Source organism: Pipra filicauda, unplaced genomic scaffold (assembly GCF_003945595.2).
Source record: "Pipra filicauda isolate LSUMZ 115617 unplaced genomic scaffold, ASM394559v2 scaffold192_size1418226_pilon, whole genome shotgun sequence".
Taxonomy (NCBI): domain Eukaryota; kingdom Metazoa; phylum Chordata; class Aves; order Passeriformes; family Pipridae; genus Pipra; species Pipra filicauda.
Genome location: NW_024104301.1, coordinates 410,026 through 428,421, shown reverse-complemented (window position 1 = coordinate 428,421; position 18,396 = coordinate 410,026). Strand labels below are relative to the sequence as shown.

Genomic DNA, 18,396 nt, shown 5'->3' with positions numbered 1-18,396 from the left:
CAAAAAGACCCAATTCCTTGTTTCCCACAGCTCAGTTCTCTGTGCTGCTCGTGGGTGTGCAAAAGGGCCTGTTGTCCCTTTGGAGGTTCCCAGCAGGCAGCTCTGCAAATTAATTTAATTCCTCTGTGTACACACACATCAAGAGGCTGCTGCCACTTATATAACTTAAGTAACAAACAGGGGTGTAAACACGGCAGAGGCAGGTGTAAAACCTGCACCCCGAGCTGCTGCAGTGAACGGAAGAGCCACACTCCATGGACCCAGCCCATGGGAATGCTGCTGAAGCACCATCTTTGTCACACGGGAGGCATTTCACTCTCTCTGTACCTTGACAGAGACAACGTCTTTCCCCTTACACTGCTAAAGGCTTAAGCAAAGCATGAAAGTTTTCCAGCTGGAGCTGAAATTGTATCCAAAGTTATTAAAAATTAATGCTCCTGTTAGAACAGGGAGAAGGAGAGTGGAGGGAGCACAAGGAGCAGCCCAGTCCCCGTTTGGTGGATTAGGGAACACAGCCACATGTGCCAACGTGGTGGAGATAAGGGGGTGCTGCTGCCCAGGCCTGTCAGGGTGTGAGAGCAGACAAACAAGGTAGCTCTCCTCAGTGCCTCGCCCTCTGTGACTTTATCAGGAAAGGGAAGTACATATTTTCAGAGTTTCCCCCACAGAATCATTCTTTCCCTTCCCTCAGTCTCAATCTTCCTCCTCCTTGTCCAGGTCCTTTCTAGGACAAGTCCAGCCTGGCCTAAGCCCTTGTTCTGCACTTTGCCCACAGTGACCTTGAGGCAGCTCACCGTAGTGCAAGGTGGTGTGTCCCACAGCAGCTGGGCTGTGCTGCTCAGCCTGGGAGCCCCCACACACTTCTAGCTAAACTCAAGCTCTCCATGCCTCATCCCAATTCCCAGAGCTGGATGGGATGCTTTCCATGCCTCTTTGCCCACCAGCCCTGACTCACAGGGCTGAGAAACTTGGTGTGAGCTCAGGGCTGACAAACACACTTGGCAGAGCAGAACTCCATGTTTCAGTGAGGGCTCCAGAGCCAAGGCACACCATGAGCAGTTCACACTCCTCCATCCTTGGAAATCCTTGGAAAACCTTGAAAATCCTTGGAACACCTTGAAAATCCTTGGAACGGGCTCTGCAGGGAAGTGGTGGAGTCATCATTCTGTGAAGTGTTCAAAAAACAAGGAGATGTGGCACTTTGTGATATGGTTTAGTGGCTATGGGGGTATTCAGTTGAAGGTTGGACTTGATCTTGGAGGTCTTTTCCAACCTTAGTGATTCCATCATTCTATGATTCTATCCCAGGCCAGCCACCCAGGTCTGTCCAGACAGCCAGAAGACCTCATAATTTACATGATAATTAGTAACCTTTGCTGAACTCTTTCACACTCCTGCACACTGTACCCAGATGAGAAACTGGTTTTCATTCAGAGGATCACTGGGCTCCTGTGACACAAAACCCAACTATTTTTAATAAAACAGTTCAGAACTGGTTTTCCCCCCTGCTCAGTGTCAGTGTGGATAGTTCTCCCTGTAAATCCCTCCCAGCCCATGCCCTGCTGCCTCACTCCGGTGTTTTTCTTGTACCCTGAGGGTCCATGTTCTGCCAAGTGATATTTGTTTAAAATTCCCCAGCGCACAAATTTGGCACAAAAACTGGAGCAAAGGGCATCCCCCTGGTTACTGCAGCTGGGTGGAATCTTCCCACCTCAAAGTCCAAGATCTATTTACATCAGCCCATTTAAGCTGCAAAAGCAAAATGAACTCTTCCTGCCAGGCTTGCTCAGACCAACAAATGCACAAAGCAGAAGTGCTGCACAATATAATCAACTGTTGGAGGCACAAGCAGGTTTTCAGCTGGTTTTAAAACTGATTCACTTGGAGCTGACGTCAATCCTCTCTCCCAAGTATCTTAGTCCTGAGATTGAAGCATGATAAATATTACCTGTAATGCCATCTGCCCTACAGACAGCCCGGGCTCCTCACTATTTATTTAAGGGCTAATGTTGTGCTAGACCGGAACACAGTTTATTTCAGCCTGGTTTGACTTTGTTTTGACTCTAATTCCAAATGCCTGTCCACTTGAACTCTTAGAGTGATCTGTCATATGGCAAAACCAACATCAGCCTTGGAAAGATGAAGTTCAAGACAGCACAGCTGCATTAAACACAAAACTCATGTGAGAAGGACAATACCAGACTTCCCACATGGAAAAGTCAAGAGAAGAGGCAGAGGCAGAAGATCACCAGCTAGAATTCCAGAATGGTTTGAGTTGGAAGGGACCTTAAAGATCATCTTGTTCCTCCCCCTGCCATAGGCAGGGACACCTTCCACTATTCCAAGTTGCTCCAAACCCCATCCAACCTGGCCTTGGACACTTCCAGGGATGGGGCAGCCACAGCTTCTCTGGGCAGCCTGTGCCAGGGCCTCCCCACCCTCACAGCCAAGAATTCCTTCCCAGTATCCCATCTAACCCTGCCCTCTGGCAGTGGGAATCCATTCCCCCTTGTCCTGTCACTCCATGCCACATCCAAAGTCCCTCTCCAGCTCTCTTGGAGCCCCTTTAGCACTGAAAGGGGCTTGAAGGTCTCCCAAATCCCAGCTGTCCAAAATCCCGGAGAGCTGATTTATTTTCTGTACCAGTTTCTCAATTCCTTTAGAACCTCACCCAAGTCACCCTATAAAATACAAAATATTGTAGTTTATTGGTGACTCTGACTTTTGGTCAGTGCTAAAATTGTTATGAATGACATTAAGCTGAGAAGATATATTTAGATCAAGTAATGCACATCCAAAACTGTTTCCTCTTAGGATTTTCTCCTCATTTTAAAAGTCTAAGATAACAGGAATTATACCACTTCCTAGAGAAGCTCTTTTATTATATTAACTCTGCACTTTTTATCACTAAAACCTTCCTAACAAGTCTGAACACCTCATCCATCATAATTTATGAGACTGTGGTTAATAAGCTGATTCTACTCAGAGTTTAAATGTCCAAAAATAAAATTAAAACATTTAATCAAATGATACATGTCCATGGGCAGGACAGGTATTGGTGCACTGTTCTGAAAACTCTAGTGCCCTCTGTTCTGAGGAACAGCAATCATTTTAGCTGTATAAAAGTAATTAAGTTATTTAAATCTCAAGTAATTTAAAAGGAAAGGGCTGTGGTGAAAGTTCTATGGCTAAAAACCAAAGTTTACTGTGAATTATTACAATAAGCTTGGATGAGAGAAACTGAAATATAAGTAGTGCTTTTTGCTTAGTCTTAGCATTTCATCAGACATCGGTGTTAGTTTTATTTGTGTTTATAATCAGTTACAGTTACTTCCCTGGATTTACTTGATGGGACTCAATCCTGCCATGTTTGCATTGGAAATGCCACGCTGTAATGCTTAAATGCACATCAAAATCTTGCAGCTTAAATTATAATTAAAATAGTAATACAGCAAATCCCTTAAGATGCTTTTTAATAGACAGCACCCTGCTGCATCTTCAACTGCTGCATCTTCATTTTCTAGGACCTCCCACACGAGGATCACAGTGCCCTCTTTAATTATTAATTAACTCATGTTGACAGGATAAATTAAAATCTCTGTGATGGAGAACAAGCCTTATTTATTGATGTCCTGATCTTGTCCTACACACTTGGAGTTGCTCTTTGGAGCCTGTTTCAGAAATCCAACATAAAGGTGGGTTTTGTGGGGGAGTGGTGTTCAAACGGTTTTTCTTAAACATGGGTTTTTATTTTGCTTTTCCTCTCTCCATGACAAAGGTGGGGGGGTTGTATTTTATTTAACTTCCTTTCTGCAGGGACTTTGCATTCTGCTTGTGAGTACATATTTCTGGAGAGGCTTCATGACCCTATTGAACAATCACATCCTACAGCTGAGGAATTCAGAGTCGCTCACTTGAACACCAATAAAGAGGGAGCTGAAGTGACACAGCAGCTTGTTTGACCTCTTACAGCAAATACTGGAGATGGGTTTTTAGGTGAACTGTTGCTCTGAGTGAAGCCCTAACACTTCTGAGAAAAGAAAAAAGGTCATGAGTAAAACAGATTAATTCCATCCTACTTTGCTATTGAACAGTCGCCCAGTTCTATTTCAATGGTAGATGCAGGAAGAATTAATACCTCTTTATTCATCCAGCTCCTGCCCACATTCATCCAGGGTGCAATCTGTGCTTTCACATTCCAGCAAGGCTTGCTTTTCATCTTGGAGTCTGGTCCCTTGTGCACCATCAGCTTTGCCAAGTAATTCTGGATGCAAAAAGTATGTATTAAATTCTATTTTCCCTGGTGCATTGTCAACAGCCCTTTTTTAACCGATTTTAAATGCATCAGAAACATGTAAACTAACAAGTTCTAATATTAATTATCTCATGGCACTGCAGAGGAACAAGAAGACAGAATATAACCAATGGTGATAAATAAACCAAGCACCACTTTCCCTCCAAGCCTGTAATCTAAAATCCAAGTTTCCAACTTTGCAGGACTTGTAGGATTGCTTTTCTTTTTGTTTCCCTGCTCTGGGACAGTGCAAGAGATGGATTTTTAAAGATCCCCAGGATTTCCTCAAATACAGGGCTATATTCCCTTGGATGGCTGCAGCCAGTCCTGACACAGCCTCAGTGAGAAGAAAAAAAAGAGTCCTATCGTGCCATTTTTACAATTTCCTTTCAAAATGGAAGTGTCTTGAAGTCACTGTTGCTCTCTAAGCCTGAAAAAAACAACAAACCCAACACTTGTAACATCATTTTGACCACCTGGCTGAAAGGAAGTGCATGGATGCTTCCAATGGAATCCAAAAAACCTCAGGAACAGCAAAAAACAAAGAGACTGAACACACCAGTTCTTCATCCCCAAAAGGAAAGGTGAACACAGAAACTTTGGAACAAGGAACGCAGGCTGGAGACCCAGTGAGGTTATTTTGGGACGGAAGGCACACACAGCTCTGAGGTACAGCGGAGCACAGCGGATTCTCACCTTCATGTGACCATGTCCTTGGAGCAATGAGGTGTTTCCAGGGGAAGGAGGACTCCAGGACTTTGCCACGTGACATGGAGCTGCTTCAAATCCAGGTTAGCAGCGCTTGGAGAACATCAGAGCACCCTGGTGGCCTCACACGGAGTGAACAGTCAATGCTCTTGTGTAACTCATCGCACCCCTGGGGGGAAGTGGACAGCGCAAAGGAGGGACATTATTTCCATTTCCAATGGATGAAACTGGAATGTTAGAGCTTTTAGAGCTCAACCATCAACTCAGCACAAAATCATGTCCCCAAGTGCCACATCCACACGTTTTTGAACACCTCCAGGGATGGTGACTCCACCATTTCCCTGGACAGCCTGTTCTGATGCTGGACAACCCTTTCCATGAAGAAATATTTCCTAATATCTAATCTAAACCTCCTGCCAGGGAGCTGTAGAGAGTGACAAACTTTCCCCTCAGGTAATGCAGAACATAAACTCGATGAAATTTCATTTTAAAAATTAATTTCCTTGTTGAACTGAAGCCTGGATGTTACATCTGTAAAGTAACCCTGATCACTAGTCACTCTCTAGCCTACTCTTCCAATTTACTATAAAAATAGAATAATTTAGAATCATTAGAATCATTAACCATTTAGGTTAAAAAAGACCTCAAAGTTACCTGCATATATGGCAAAATTTCTAACCAGCTTAATGAATGAATATACACTGAGCATGAAGGACCCAAGGCATTTTCAGAAGGAGAAACATTAAAACTTCAAAAATTAGTTTAAGGAAAGATTACTAAAAACACCGTTGCAAAAAAACGTGAAATATAGAATTTTTTCTCTCACAAGGCACCATTCCGCACACTTTTTTTTTTTTTTTTTTTTTTTTTTTGCGTGTGGCCTTCCAGCAGCTTTTCTCCCCAGACCTCCTTCGCGGTTCACTACACCAGAAACCTTTTCTGTGGTACTGAGGGGGCAGCACCCGATCCACGCCGGTCTGGACTGTTCCTGAGGGCGCTGGGTGGCACAAGCGGCTGCCTGACACCACCGCGGCGGCCATACCCAGCCAAAGCCCAGCGTGCGACCTCTCCCCGCGCTGAGGGGCGATGGCGGAGCCCGGAGGACCCTGACAGACCCTGATAGACCCTGAGGTTCCCCCACCCCGGCCGCCATCTTAGCCGGGGCGCGGCCCTTCCCCTCCGCCCCGCCAAGTCTCGCGAGAGGCGGGGTCGCCCTGCCCCGGCAACCGTTGCTAAGGGCGGCCGCCATGGCGGCGCCCGGGAGAGCAGCCATTCCCGTCCACACCCTTCTCTTCATCCTCCTCCTCCTACTCCCGCCGCCGCTCCGGGCAGCGGAGCCGAGCGAGGAGCCCGCAGACACTCGCGGTGCCGCCCAGGCGCGGGCCCACTGCGTGCCGGCCCCGATCACGGACGGTGGGTGCCCTGCGGGGGCTACGGCCCTTCCCGGGCGAGCGGAGCCCCGCGCGCGGCCTCCTGTCGCCACTGGGCCCTTGGTGCCTCTTTCCCTCCCCTTGCAGCCGCCCCGGGGCTGGGAAAACTGCCCGGCTTCTCCCTGGGCATCTCTGGGGGTTGCTGCAGCAAGATGTGTCCGTCACATATCTGAGCATCACCCAGCCCTGTGTGTGCCCGCGGGTGTAGGGCAGGGTCTCCTGCCCCTCCAGCCCCTGCTCTGAGCCCTCCCCCGCTCCCCGCGCAGGGTCTGACCCCGCAGAGGCTCCCCTGGATCTCCTTGGAGAGCTCCACGTGCCCACTTTGCCCCCAGATTCCTCATTCAGCCCCAGTGCTGCGGATACATTGTCATACCAATATGTAAATAAATCGTTGTTACTGTGCTCTCAGAAGGTGTTTTCTGCTGTCTTATTGGCTACATTTTAATTTAACTTCTTATTTCCATCAGTTCAGATTTCTATGGATTAGTTGCCAAATGAAACCTGTCCCAGTGCTCCCTCCTTAGGGAAAAGAGACTTAAATTCCTAATCTGGGAGACATAACCTTGCAATCTAATCATTCATGTTTAAAATGCTCTTGTTCACGGGGTGAACTAAGGATCCCAGGGGTAAACTCAGCCAACAGAACAGGGAGAACTTCAGAGATTCCAGGAAATACCTGGATACTGTTCAGGTGGTCAGAGAACACTTAGGAAGCCGTAGAGAAACAGACAACAGTCCAACTGAAATAAAAGAATTAATTATGAAAATACCCTTTGAATGTCTTGCCTATAAAACACTGAGCTTAATTTTCCTCATTCTGTGCTGTTCTTTTGTCAAGATTTATTATAGAACAACTCTCAAAACAGTTCAGTAGAGTAATATCTGTTCTTTGCATTTATAAACTTGAAAACCTAAGACTGTTCTAAGTTACCAAACATCTTATGGGGCCTGTTTACAGAATTATTAACAATTCTTCTCTCTGTGATTACAATATTTCACAGCAGCTAAAGACAGAGAGAAAAAACAGTTTCAAAGAAGTCAACTCTTGTTATGTTGGCACATCAGGGAAGTGTTTTACTGCTCAATGCTTATAAACATCTCACTCTTTCAAAATATTTTATATTTCTTCCCAGTAAATCAAAATTAACACCTTCTTGTTTGTATCTCTTTTTTTTTTTGACATCTGCAGGGCTGAGTATATTTTCATGCCTTCAAAATTCCTGTTAGGTTGGGTTTTTTATTTCTCACTGTCAGATTTTAGTGTCTCAGTTTGCCCATGTGTCCCAAATAGATTTTTTTCTAAGGATGGCTTTTAAAAATACCTTCAAAAAAGAGCAAGTGAGTTTGGATTTGCCCGTTGTCCGAACCAAGTGGAGGTGAAGAGTGAGGGTGCTCGGGAGCGGGCTGGGAGGTGTGGAATCCCAGTCCCAGTTCTGATTTCATCTCTCTGCAGTTGCCAGGCTGTGTGTGTGTGACCTGCTGGTGGCACAGTGTGATGTCAACTGCTGCTGTGACCCCGATTGCAGCCCCGAGGAGTTCAGCCTCTTCACTGCCTGTTCAGTCCCTGTGGTCACGTGAGTGGATAAATAACACTAAAACACAAAATCAGGGCTCTGCCCTCTCCTCTCACCAATTCCCAGCCCCTCCCTGCTGCCATCCTAACTCCACTTTCGCCAGATCTTCCTGCCCTGGGACTGGAAACCTTTGGCCCCAATACTTAAACAAGCTCCCTTATTTTAAAATCATTAAATGAGAAGTCTGTAGACATAGTTCTTTCAAATTATTTGAGAGAGCTCTTCACTAACTTGCAGCAGTTGCTAAATATATGGTTGCATTTCACAATTTCCCAAGTGCATGCATCCTGAATGCTGCAGGTTCTCATTCCCCTCCTAAAAATTTCCAATGACCTTCAACTACAAGGTGCTGCCATAAAATAGCACGTAGTTATTGGTACTGGAACCATTCTCTGGATGCAATCAATGCTCTTTGTGTACAAACACCCATTTCTCTTTCCCTTATTCCTTCTTTCCTCCTGGGCTCCTGTCTGTGGACACTCAGGTGGTGATGCTTTTTTAGAGGGGAAAATGATGTATCTTTAGACTTCCATTAATATAATGAAGTGCCTGGAAGTTAAGGAAAATGGTACCATCTGACCACCTCTGTAGGTCATTAGCAATTAATCAGCAACATCTTTGATTACATTTGTGATATCAGCTAAAAACTTGATCAATTCAGAGCTTTTTGAAGTCGTGTGAGCATTGTTCTGGTCTTACAGTCACCATCCCAACCTGCTACCTCCCTGCCAGTCTGTCACTTCAACACCACTAAAATTTAACATTATACCAATAAAGTAGAGCCAATAGTTGTTTCTTTGCTGTTTAGTTGCTCTAAAAACCCCTTCATGTCATTTCTTCTTCTCAAAAAGGAGTTCAGAAAGCTCACTTCAAAATCCTAATGGAAAAAAAAAGATCTCTTGGTGAACTCTGAGAACAATAAGTGCAGCTTTTCAGCCCACCTTCTGTATAAATTATGCCAATCTGAGCACTGGGGTTTATTCTTGGTGCTTTGAAATTTGAATTAGCAATCATGCCAGACTGTGGTTTCTTATTGTTCTTGCACACAATGACTCCTGCCACCCATTTAGAGATATTTATATATCAGAAAGGTCTAATCAACACCTTCCTGAGTGACACTTTAATTGCCTGGAGTGACTGTTCTCTCTTTGTCAACTAGAAATGCCTAAAATGAAGTTGTGTTTCTTTCCCCAAATTCTTTTTGTGTGAAATGTTCCTTTTGCCTGAAAATCCAGGGGATTTTTAATGTCTGCAAGTATTGTGCATCTCGTTATTTACATCTGGGTTTATATATATTTGTATATTTATTTAGTTTGGCTGATCCCAAGGAAGAGGGATCCGTGTGGTCTCTGAAACAGCAGGAAAAGGAGTTGATTTACGATGAGATCCTACTCACAAGTGATCCACATCATGGAAGAGTTTAACTCCAGGCTTCCAAATTTCTAGAAGCTGTTTCACTTCCCAGTGCCTGTCCTTGATTGCTCCCTATCCCTGCTGAAAACTGGTTTCACAGGCACCCTCAGCTTGGATTTGCAGCATGTGGGACACTCCAGTGCTCCCAGGGCCTGAACTGGCACATTCCTGCACTTCTGGGCTGGGGATGAACCCCTGGCACAGCCTCAGACACTTCTCCCCGACTCACGGGGCTGTTCCACCTCCTGTTTCTCACTCTGCCCTTCTTTTACATTGACCTCAAGCAGGACTCTTCCCACTCCCTGCCCAAAGTGGAGATTATTCCCATATCCACAAAACTGACCTTTTCTCCTGCCCTGCCATCACGTTACTCTAAAGCTCAGACTTCCCACTTGGATGTACCTGCATTTTTGGTGCCTCAACCATCTGGATCCCATCCCATTTGTCATTTTAGGTCCAATATTATCCCTGGCAGGTTCTTCCCTGTTTCTTACCTTCCTTCATGTTGCTGCTCACAGTTTTCTCTGCTAAATACCACATGTGAAAGAATTCTGTGTTATTTATTACTAAGCACAGAGTATAAAACAACAGGAGCCTTCTAAGGCTGCATGATTATACAAATTGTGTTAAAACAGTAATCTTATGCTTTTTTTTTGTGATGCTGCTTGAGTACGTGGAAAGAACTTTAAAATCTGGTCAACACTAACTTCCAGTGGATCATTTATTTATTATTCTTGCTTGCAGAGGTGACAGGCACCTGTGCAGGCAGAAAGCTGCTGTATATTCTCTTGATGTTGGAGCAGACCCACCAGAAAGGATATTTCAATTAATTGACCAAGTCAACCCCAGTATTTTCTGCATTCATGCTACAAACTGTAAGTAGAGTTGTTGCCACTATTACACTATAACATTGTGATGTTATTTTTGTAAGCTCTTTAGATACCAGAAAGAGACTAAATTTAAAACTGTTTCTATTTTATTAAACCTCAGAAAACTGGTGATTCTGCCTGCTCATGGTCCTTATGTTGTGATCCTTTCACTTGTGAAACCACGGACTTAAAACATCTCATACTTTTAACTCGTCTCTGTTGGAAAAAAAACATACAGTTTTGGGTGCCTTTTTTTTTAAAAAAATAATTTATCATCTCCTATAAATCAAATTTAAAATTGTGTCATGGAAAAGTGACTTCCCAATCCGATCCAAATCTGTGGTACAAATCCTTTATGCCCAAGTTTGAAGTGACTTGCAGGGCAGTTAAAAGTGATCAGCACTATGTCCTCTTAATTTAATTATGACTGTGCAGTAATCACCTGAATATTTAGCATGGAAACTGCAGACACTAATTGACATGTGTGGTTTGGAAATTCTGCTGTTAGAAACCAGGATTTTGAAAGCCAGGGACTTTCCTTATGATAAAATTTGTGCTTTCATGCATCCGGGCGAGATGAATTAAGGTTTTCTCTTAAAGATTAAGCTGCATTGGTATTTTTCTATCACAGAGTTTTTAACCACTCCAGAAGGAGAAATGGTTACTAAATACTGTTTCTGTGTCCTTTATATCCTAAAAGCTATCTTATGTTTTAAATGTTTGGGCAGATAAACAAGCACTTTACCTCAAGTCCCCTGAAATGCCAACTCCAGAAAATTTTGATGATTTGCTTAATGAGTTTGGGAGTGCTGCTTTCAGTGCTGAGCCTGAGAGCTGGAATACGGACACAGATGCTCCAGACCCTCCTGATGCAAATGAAACTCAGAGATATGAGGTAAATAATTATCTGATTCAATAAGTATTAGATTGTTCCATAAAAGAACAAGGCAGCATTGTTTGCATCTGCTTTTAAATAGTACAGCTCTTCTGGAAGAGACAAAATTTATATTAGTCTTTAAATATGGACATGTAAAAAGCAGAAGTGTAGTATTTTGTGTTAACTGAGAAAGAGAACTAGATTTTTAAGGACTTTGAAAATTAAGTAGCTTTCTTTTGCTGTACCAGTAGCTTAAAAACTGATGCACAAAATAGTATAAATTATTGACAGATACAGTGGAAATAAGCACTTCTTCTATTCATATTTATTGTTAATGAAAATGCTGTAAAACTCTGATGGGCTGAAACACACCTGTGTCCCTGAATCCGTGGTTTTTTTGGCAGTATGGGGTTCCTGTACAGACAGAGGATGCATTTCTGAGACTGCCAAGTCCTGTTGTCTCCTCCTGGTGCTCTGATGCCAATCCTGCAGGTTGGAAAACACATTTGAATTCCATTTTATTTGCTTTAGAGGATCCTGCTCTGGCTTGAGATTCGTCAGGCAGAAAGGTGGCACACCCCTCAATGTAAATCCAGATAAAACGAGCAAATTATTTTCAAATAGCTTCTGTTTCTCTGTGGTTTTTAGACATAGAATGAAAGTTGTTTTGCATCTCTGTTGAACATTCAAAGTAAACCCCAGAGCATCTTGTTGATGGGCTGTTTGTCCACCAGTAAAACACCCTATTTGGCCTAATTGGTTTAATCAAACAGCACAAGGGTGACCCCATGAGGGAACAGGGTATTGCAGCCTTTGCCAGCTGTCCCTTTGTACACTGAGGTCCCTTTCTCAAGTCCCACTTGCAGGCTGGAGCTCTACATTTTAACCTTTCACACAGTTCCCTCAAAATCTGCAGAGGCAGGAAAAGAAAAATAAAAACCATGAGCAAACCCACACCTGCATTTCCCAAACCCCACTGTCAGCGGGGTCTCACAACAGTCCTGGTGGTGACTGGAGGAGAGCTGAGGTCTCTTGTGAAACAAAAAACCTTATGGGATCTCAAAAATGAAGGAATAAATCTTTTTCTAGCTTTTATGAAGCTTCAACTGCTTGTTAAGAAGGAATATTTTATCTCATACCATTTTGTGAGAATATAAGAAAGTATCATTCTTTGTATCCTTATCTACAGTAGAGGTGACATTTACTTTCACTTTTGCTTGTACTTAAGATTCTTATAATGTTATTTATTTCTGCTTTTCATAATTACTCTTTAATTTCCTTCAATACTTGGACCTTTTTTTTAGGGTTTTTAGTAAACCAGGCCACAAAATGCATCAGATCAGTAAGTGTGGAAAAATGTGAAAGCATTCAAGCACTTAATATGCTGTTCTACATCAACTCCAGCATTTTGGCAGTAAGTATGATTTGAAACAGTTGTACAGCTGCCTGTTGATATTACAGATCTTTTTGAATCTGCAGAATTAAGTAATGTCTATTTACTAAAGGATATGGTGTTTTATTTGGATTTTTAAATTGTGGGTTGGGAAAAAAACATCTCCCTATACAACAGACTTTTATACAGAAAGCCTTTGGGAATGTTTTTACTTCAAGCTTTGGTAACAGAATAATTTTCTGTTCTCTGCTTAGCCAAATATAAATAATATAGTCAAAGATGAAATACAGAATAATAGTTTTGAAGAGACAAGCTCCCTGAACCAGTGCTTGCTGCACTTTCATGCTTTTGTGCAGGTTCAGGCTTTTCCAAGAAGCCTGTTACCAGAGTGCATAATTCCAAGAAATCTGAGTTTTAAAGAGCTGGTAAAACTAAGGTTTAATCCTCTGCATCTGTCCCTTTCCCCCAAGCCTCACTTTTGATGGCACACTATACTAAACCTCCCGTATGCTCCTCAAAGAACATGACTTTTATCCCACAGACAGCAAATTTGTTTGGATCTGCCAACTACCACATCCAGTCTGTGGTTATTTTTCAAAGCTAAGCCTGCTTTTCCCTCCCTTTTTGACCTGGAGGATGATGTCTCATGTATAAATAAATCCCCTTTGAGGATATTCAGGAAGACAAAGAAATCACTCCTGTAAAATTGAACCTGAAACCCATCAGACCTTGACCCGATGGCTCCTTCCAGAAGCCGAAACTCTTCAGGAAACAGCATCCTCTCTACCATTAAGGTGTTTTTAATCTATGTGATTATTTAAATTGATTTAATTAGCAGTGAGTGACTGCTTAAAGACCCCTTCCAGTCTCCTTACAGATTCCAAAGGTGCCAACAGGAAAGGAAAGCCACTTTCACAGGTGGGATCATTCTCCTGCTCATTGAGAACCTTGTTGGAATCATGCAGGGATTGCTCACAGATGTTGGCTTTTGATCAACCTGCTGGGGAAGAAGTGGAAAAAACTGCCTCAGAAGGGCTTTGAGTGTTTCCATGTCCTCCCAAAATTAGAGTTCTCCTTGGCTGCAGGACCAGGAGAGAACAAGGATGGCCAGGCCAGGCTCCAGCAGTGGAGTGCTTTGGAATTTGAAGATGAATTCCCCTTCCTCAGTGGAACAGTGAGGAATAACAGCCATATGCTGCTTGCCAAGACAGTGGCCCAGCTCAGGAGAGGTCAGTGGGTGTCAGGAAGGATCAGATGCAGGAACTGGACAAGGCTGAATAAATGCTGGAGTCGCTCTGTAGGGAGATCCCCTTCCCAAATGGAGCTGAGGGTGGGATGTGACATCAGAAGATGGTGGTACTGGGGACAGTGTGGCCACAGGGCAGAGCAGGAGCCCTGCCAGTGCCAGCAGGTGGAGCTGCTGGCCAAAGAAACAGCAAACCAGTAAGCCAGGGAGCCTTACTGGGAGCACTGGGACAGCAGGGCGTTCAGAAAGCCCCATCCTCACTGCTAGGAAGGACAGCTGGAGCAGGAGGAATGTCTTGGTAATTGTTGCAGTTAATCTGTTTAACCAGTTTATCTCTACCCTGGCCTGTCCAGCAGATCCCAGTGGGGGGTGGTTCTTGGAATCCTCTACCAAGATGCTTCCCACCACAGTCAGTGGGTACTTGGAGCTGCCAAAGCAAAGAGCTGCTCCTGCCCTTCCTCTCCTCCCTTCCAGGTGGGAAGCAGAGTCAGTGGGAGGCACAGGGAGGCTGTGCCAGCGACCTACAGAGCCATGATCCATCACCCCAGTCATGGATAAACACAATTCCAGGAATGGTGCTCATTCCCTCTTCCCTAGTCAGGAATAGTGATGCCCTGAAGGACAAATCTAATCTTTACAAGCACCTTTCTTTATTCACAGAGCTGGTTCTGACGGCTGAGCTGTACCCTGGGATGATAAATATGGGACAGACTCTGCCTGCATCACCTCCAGAGCTCCAGCTCTTGGGAATGTGTTCCTGGATGAGTCACTGCTCTCTGTATCCCATCAGAATTCTGCACAATTGCTTCATGGTCAGAGTCCAACTCTTGGTCCTGTCCCAAAGATGTGACTCAAACACTCATTGGGAAATCAGAAAAGTGAAATTTGATGAAGTGGTGCTTTATGAAGGTATTTTTCAGACCTGACTGATGACCTTGGTCCAATACTTCTGCTTTTCCATGAAATATTGGTGGAAATTTTCGTGCTGTATAACAAAAAGGAGACTTGCTTCTCATTTTTTGGTTTAAAGAGCATGCAACTATGGAATTCTCACCATCAGAACAGGACAACAAAAGCTCTTCATTTCTTTGGGAAGCACAGCCTGGCCAACTTCCTAAACTGGAGGTCTGTGAATAGTTCCAGGACTCAGAGGAAGGAGGGGATTGGATTATAAGATTTTTTCCACTGGCCACAGAGAACAGCAGTTCTTTTCCTACCTCTGGATACTGTGGAGTGTATCCAATCACTTCCACAGTGTGAAAGTTATTGTAATGAGGGAGTTAAATAGGCAAAAGAGATAAGCCTTACCTGCTTTGATTAACTGCTACTGTGATAGGTCTTACCTTTGCTATTGTTTTAATTTGGCCTTTTATTCTTCCCTAGGTGCCCAAATCAAGTCAGATGGTAAGTACCTTTCTAAATTAGCTGGGGGCAAAATTCTTAGTTATAGTCATTGGAAGTTTTTCACTGACTTGATCAGAACAGGGACTTAATCCTTAATATTTACAGTAAAAAAAAATATAATTTGCCATCAGTAATGGTACTCAGCAACAGCAAGATAATATGCTGCCTGCAAACATTCAAGCCTGATATATTCCCCTCATATAAAACTTTCTCTTTTTAAGTAAATCTCTTTATTTACTTAAAAATAGATCCTTTGGTTGACCTTCTGCAGTATGTGTAACACAGTAATTGTTCAGAGAATTACTGACTGTGGGACAGAACCAGGAAGGGTCACGAATACAATAACACAGAAAGAGCCAAAATTAATTATACCCACCTTCAGAACTGACCTGAGTTTGTTTTCCAGGTTAATATTTCTGTCCAGTCCATAGTTGTCCAGTCCCTGGATGGAATGAGGACTTTACTGAAGGGTGCTGATGTCCTGAGGCTCCCCATGATTTTGGATGAACTGTGCTTAAATATAGTCCTTGGGGTAGGTCTGACAGCCCTTGTTGGTGTTTGATGGGAGGAATCTCTGCAGCAAATCACTTCTGATGCATGAATTGCAAAGCTGTCAGGAAGGCCTTGAAGTTCCCATGGATTGTGACATCCCCAAAGCAAATGTCACAGGAGAGACACCGAGTTTGGGATAAAAGAGAGTGTTTTGCAACAAAATAATAACTATATGCAACATTTCAAGGAGAAATCCTTGAAAGGTTGAAATCCTTGTCTGTCATTACTGTGTGTATATGACAAAACAGACAATAACATGAGTGTAGAATCTGCTTTATGCTTGGTAGAAGATGATTTCAGGCACACTGATGGCACAGAGAGAGGAATAGATGTTGCACATCATCTCATTTTTTAATCTTAAGTAGATGAACATTGTGTTTATGCTTAAAGAAGTCAGTTTTGAAGAAGCTCTAGAGGATATAATATATCCCCACTCTGTAGTTCAGAGTTTCTTAAGCAAGGAAGAAATAAAACACTTGAATAATTTTAGCTTCATTTTTTCCCCCCCTAGTTTCTCTTATGCATTTATTCAAATGAACATCTAAAATGTTTAATTTTCAGGTGAGTTATCACATTACCTACACGGACACAGGAGAAATAATAGAAGCAGCTGCTGCTTTTGTCTTGGGGGCAATTACCAAAGAAGCACTTTCAATCCAGCAGAGCTTCCAAATCAGCTTCACTCAGGTAACTGTGGAGATGTCATGGGTGACTTGTTGAGAGACATTTAATTACAAAACTTATTAAACTTGAATCAGAACAATTGTGAGCAGCAAGGTAAAGTATGACTTGCCCTGGATACACAGAGGAGGCAGCATTTCAGAGCTGGGCAATAAAGGCCTCCAAAGTGTCACATTTACAAGCCCCATCTTGTGGCTCTGTATCCAGAGAAAGCAAAGTCTGACTTACAGCCTTACTACTCATCATTCCAGGCAATAAATAGTCCTAAAATAACTGAAATATTTCTGTGTTTTCCAGCCCTTTCAGTGCAGGGTAAGATCTAATCCTGTGTGTTTGCATTGCAGGTAGACACAAAGCCAGTTCCTCTCAGTGGCAATCCTGGTTATGTTGTCGGGCTGCCTGTGAGAGCAGGATTCTGGCCTCAAGGATATCCTTTCCCTGCTGAATTTCTGTTTGCAGCACTTGTTCTGGTCCATCTTCACAAACCCTTTCTAGCCTGGACATCTGTAAAATATATCTGTATAAAAGAGTGGTTTTCTGGCTGTGTTTTAGAAGGGAATGACTCAGTCCTGACTGCAGTCTCCTGGGACTGTGTAGTGAGTGGATTTAGACCTTCATTGCACACCCTGGTGCTTCACACTGTGAGAGGAGTCTGGAGCTATTACAGCACTTTCAGATGTATTTTAAGGATATGATTAAGGATTCTTTTTTTGTCCTGAAACACATGAAGTGCTGAATTTCCCTTTAACTGTGTGTTACATCTGGCATCACTCAGAGCACCAACAAACCCAGCCAGCTCTCCATCCTGCAGAGCACATCCACCCAGGACTGCCTGGCAGCACAGGGAGCCAGAGCCCCCGTGTTATTTGGTTATAACATGATCTCAGGCTGTAAGTTACGGTAAGAACTAATCTTTATTTTTAATTTAGTGCTTTTAACCCTCTGACAACCTTTTGCCTCAGGCTCTGTTCAGGTCCTGGCTGTTCCTACAGCTGGAGGAGTATCAGGAACGGAGTATTTAATTCTAAAAAATGGCATTTAATTAACAATGGTCTTTCTCTTGAAAAGATTGTGGCATTAGCAACTGTAGCCAGAAGGCTTGAACAGAGCATGGGAGCAGGAGAAATGATGCCTGTGCCAAACCAATGGATTTTGCTGTAACTCATCTCTTTTTTGTTTTGTTTTGTTTTCTGGAAGAATTACAGCAGCTATGAAATGCCAGCCTTTGGCACAGACCCTCCTGGATGTACTGAAGGGCCAAAACTTTCCTGAGTATGTGGCCTCATTTGGGAATTCCCAAGCCCAGGATGTGCTTGACTGGGTGCCCATAACTCACCTCCACATCTCAGAACAGGTGAAAAGTCACACCACCCTCCACCTTCACTCTCACTGTCCTCTCTCCTCTGTACCTGTAATGCAGCACCAGCTCAACCTTCCCAGCCTAAAAATGCAGCAACCAGTTAGAAGAAAAAATATGGGAGGGAAAAAATGCATAAACAAACTGGAGGAAATTCCTGGAATGTTCACAAATGAGGAGTTTCACTCTGGCTGTAGAAGACAGGGTTTATTTTGAATCAAGCTGCTACCCTCTTATGGCTCAGGACAACATTGGGTGCAAAATGACTTCTAGCCATAGTTTAGTCCTACTCTTCAGAGGGGATGAAGCATCAGAGGTGAGGTTGAAAGAGTGAAGTAACAGAATCACTGTTTCTCCTCTTGCACCAGGTCAGGGTAAGAGAACAAGAATCCTTTGAAGCACAATAGGAGATGACACTTTGTGTATAGGTGCCTTGAATGCTTTTGCAACCAAAGAGTGAGTAATTTCTGTCACCAGAAACGTGACAGTTCAAGAAGAAATGCCTAAAAATAGTTCAGCTTGTTGGCTTCAAAATTCTGCCCTGGCAGAGTCCAGGATTTTCTGCTGTCCCACCAATATTCCTACTTTGTCCCAGCCG

At 43.4% G+C, this 18,396-nt stretch overlaps 1 protein-coding gene and 1 long non-coding RNA gene across 6 annotated transcripts in view; one reads left to right on the top strand and one right to left on the bottom strand.

The window, feature by feature from the left end:
- Positions 1 to 505: 505 nt before the first annotated feature.
- LOC113997671 lies at positions 506 to 6,160 on the bottom strand. 2 transcript variants are annotated; one of them, XR_005563196.1, is made up of 4 exons: positions 5,937 to 6,160; positions 4,991 to 5,171; positions 4,139 to 4,264; positions 506 to 1,165 (listed from the first exon to the last, which is right to left on the bottom strand). It is a non-coding gene; the product is annotated as an uncharacterized LOC113997671 (long non-coding RNA). The 2 variants fall into 2 exon arrangements; XR_003544174.2 differs by lacking the exon at positions 506 to 1,165 and adding an exon at positions 3,964 to 4,030.
- Positions 6,161 to 6,234: 74 nt separating this feature from the next.
- The window catches only part of TCTN1 (tectonic family member 1), a 21,971-nt gene continuing 9,809 nt past the window's right edge, over positions 6,235 to 18,396 (top strand). For 3 of the 4 annotated variants that reach the window (XM_027739743.2, XM_027739741.2, XM_039380339.1), the window contains exons 1-12: positions 6,250 to 6,415; positions 7,886 to 8,006; positions 10,164 to 10,294; positions 11,017 to 11,183; positions 11,570 to 11,657; positions 12,470 to 12,579; positions 15,188 to 15,208; positions 15,615 to 15,740; positions 16,322 to 16,447; positions 16,786 to 16,868; positions 17,201 to 17,341; positions 17,639 to 17,795. In XM_027739743.2, coding sequence (XP_027595544.1) covers positions 6,250 to 6,415; positions 7,886 to 8,006; positions 10,164 to 10,294; positions 11,017 to 11,183; positions 11,570 to 11,657; positions 12,470 to 12,579; positions 15,188 to 15,208; positions 15,615 to 15,740; positions 16,322 to 16,447; positions 16,786 to 16,868; positions 17,201 to 17,341; positions 17,639 to 17,795 — 1,437 coding nt within the window. Of the gene's footprint in view, positions 6,416 to 7,885; positions 8,007 to 10,163; positions 10,295 to 11,016; positions 11,184 to 11,569; positions 11,658 to 12,469; positions 12,580 to 15,187; positions 15,209 to 15,614; positions 15,741 to 16,321; positions 16,448 to 16,785; positions 16,869 to 17,200; positions 17,342 to 17,638; positions 17,796 to 18,396 lie in introns of all 4 variants that reach the window. The other variant, XM_027739740.2, reaches the window with a different exon arrangement.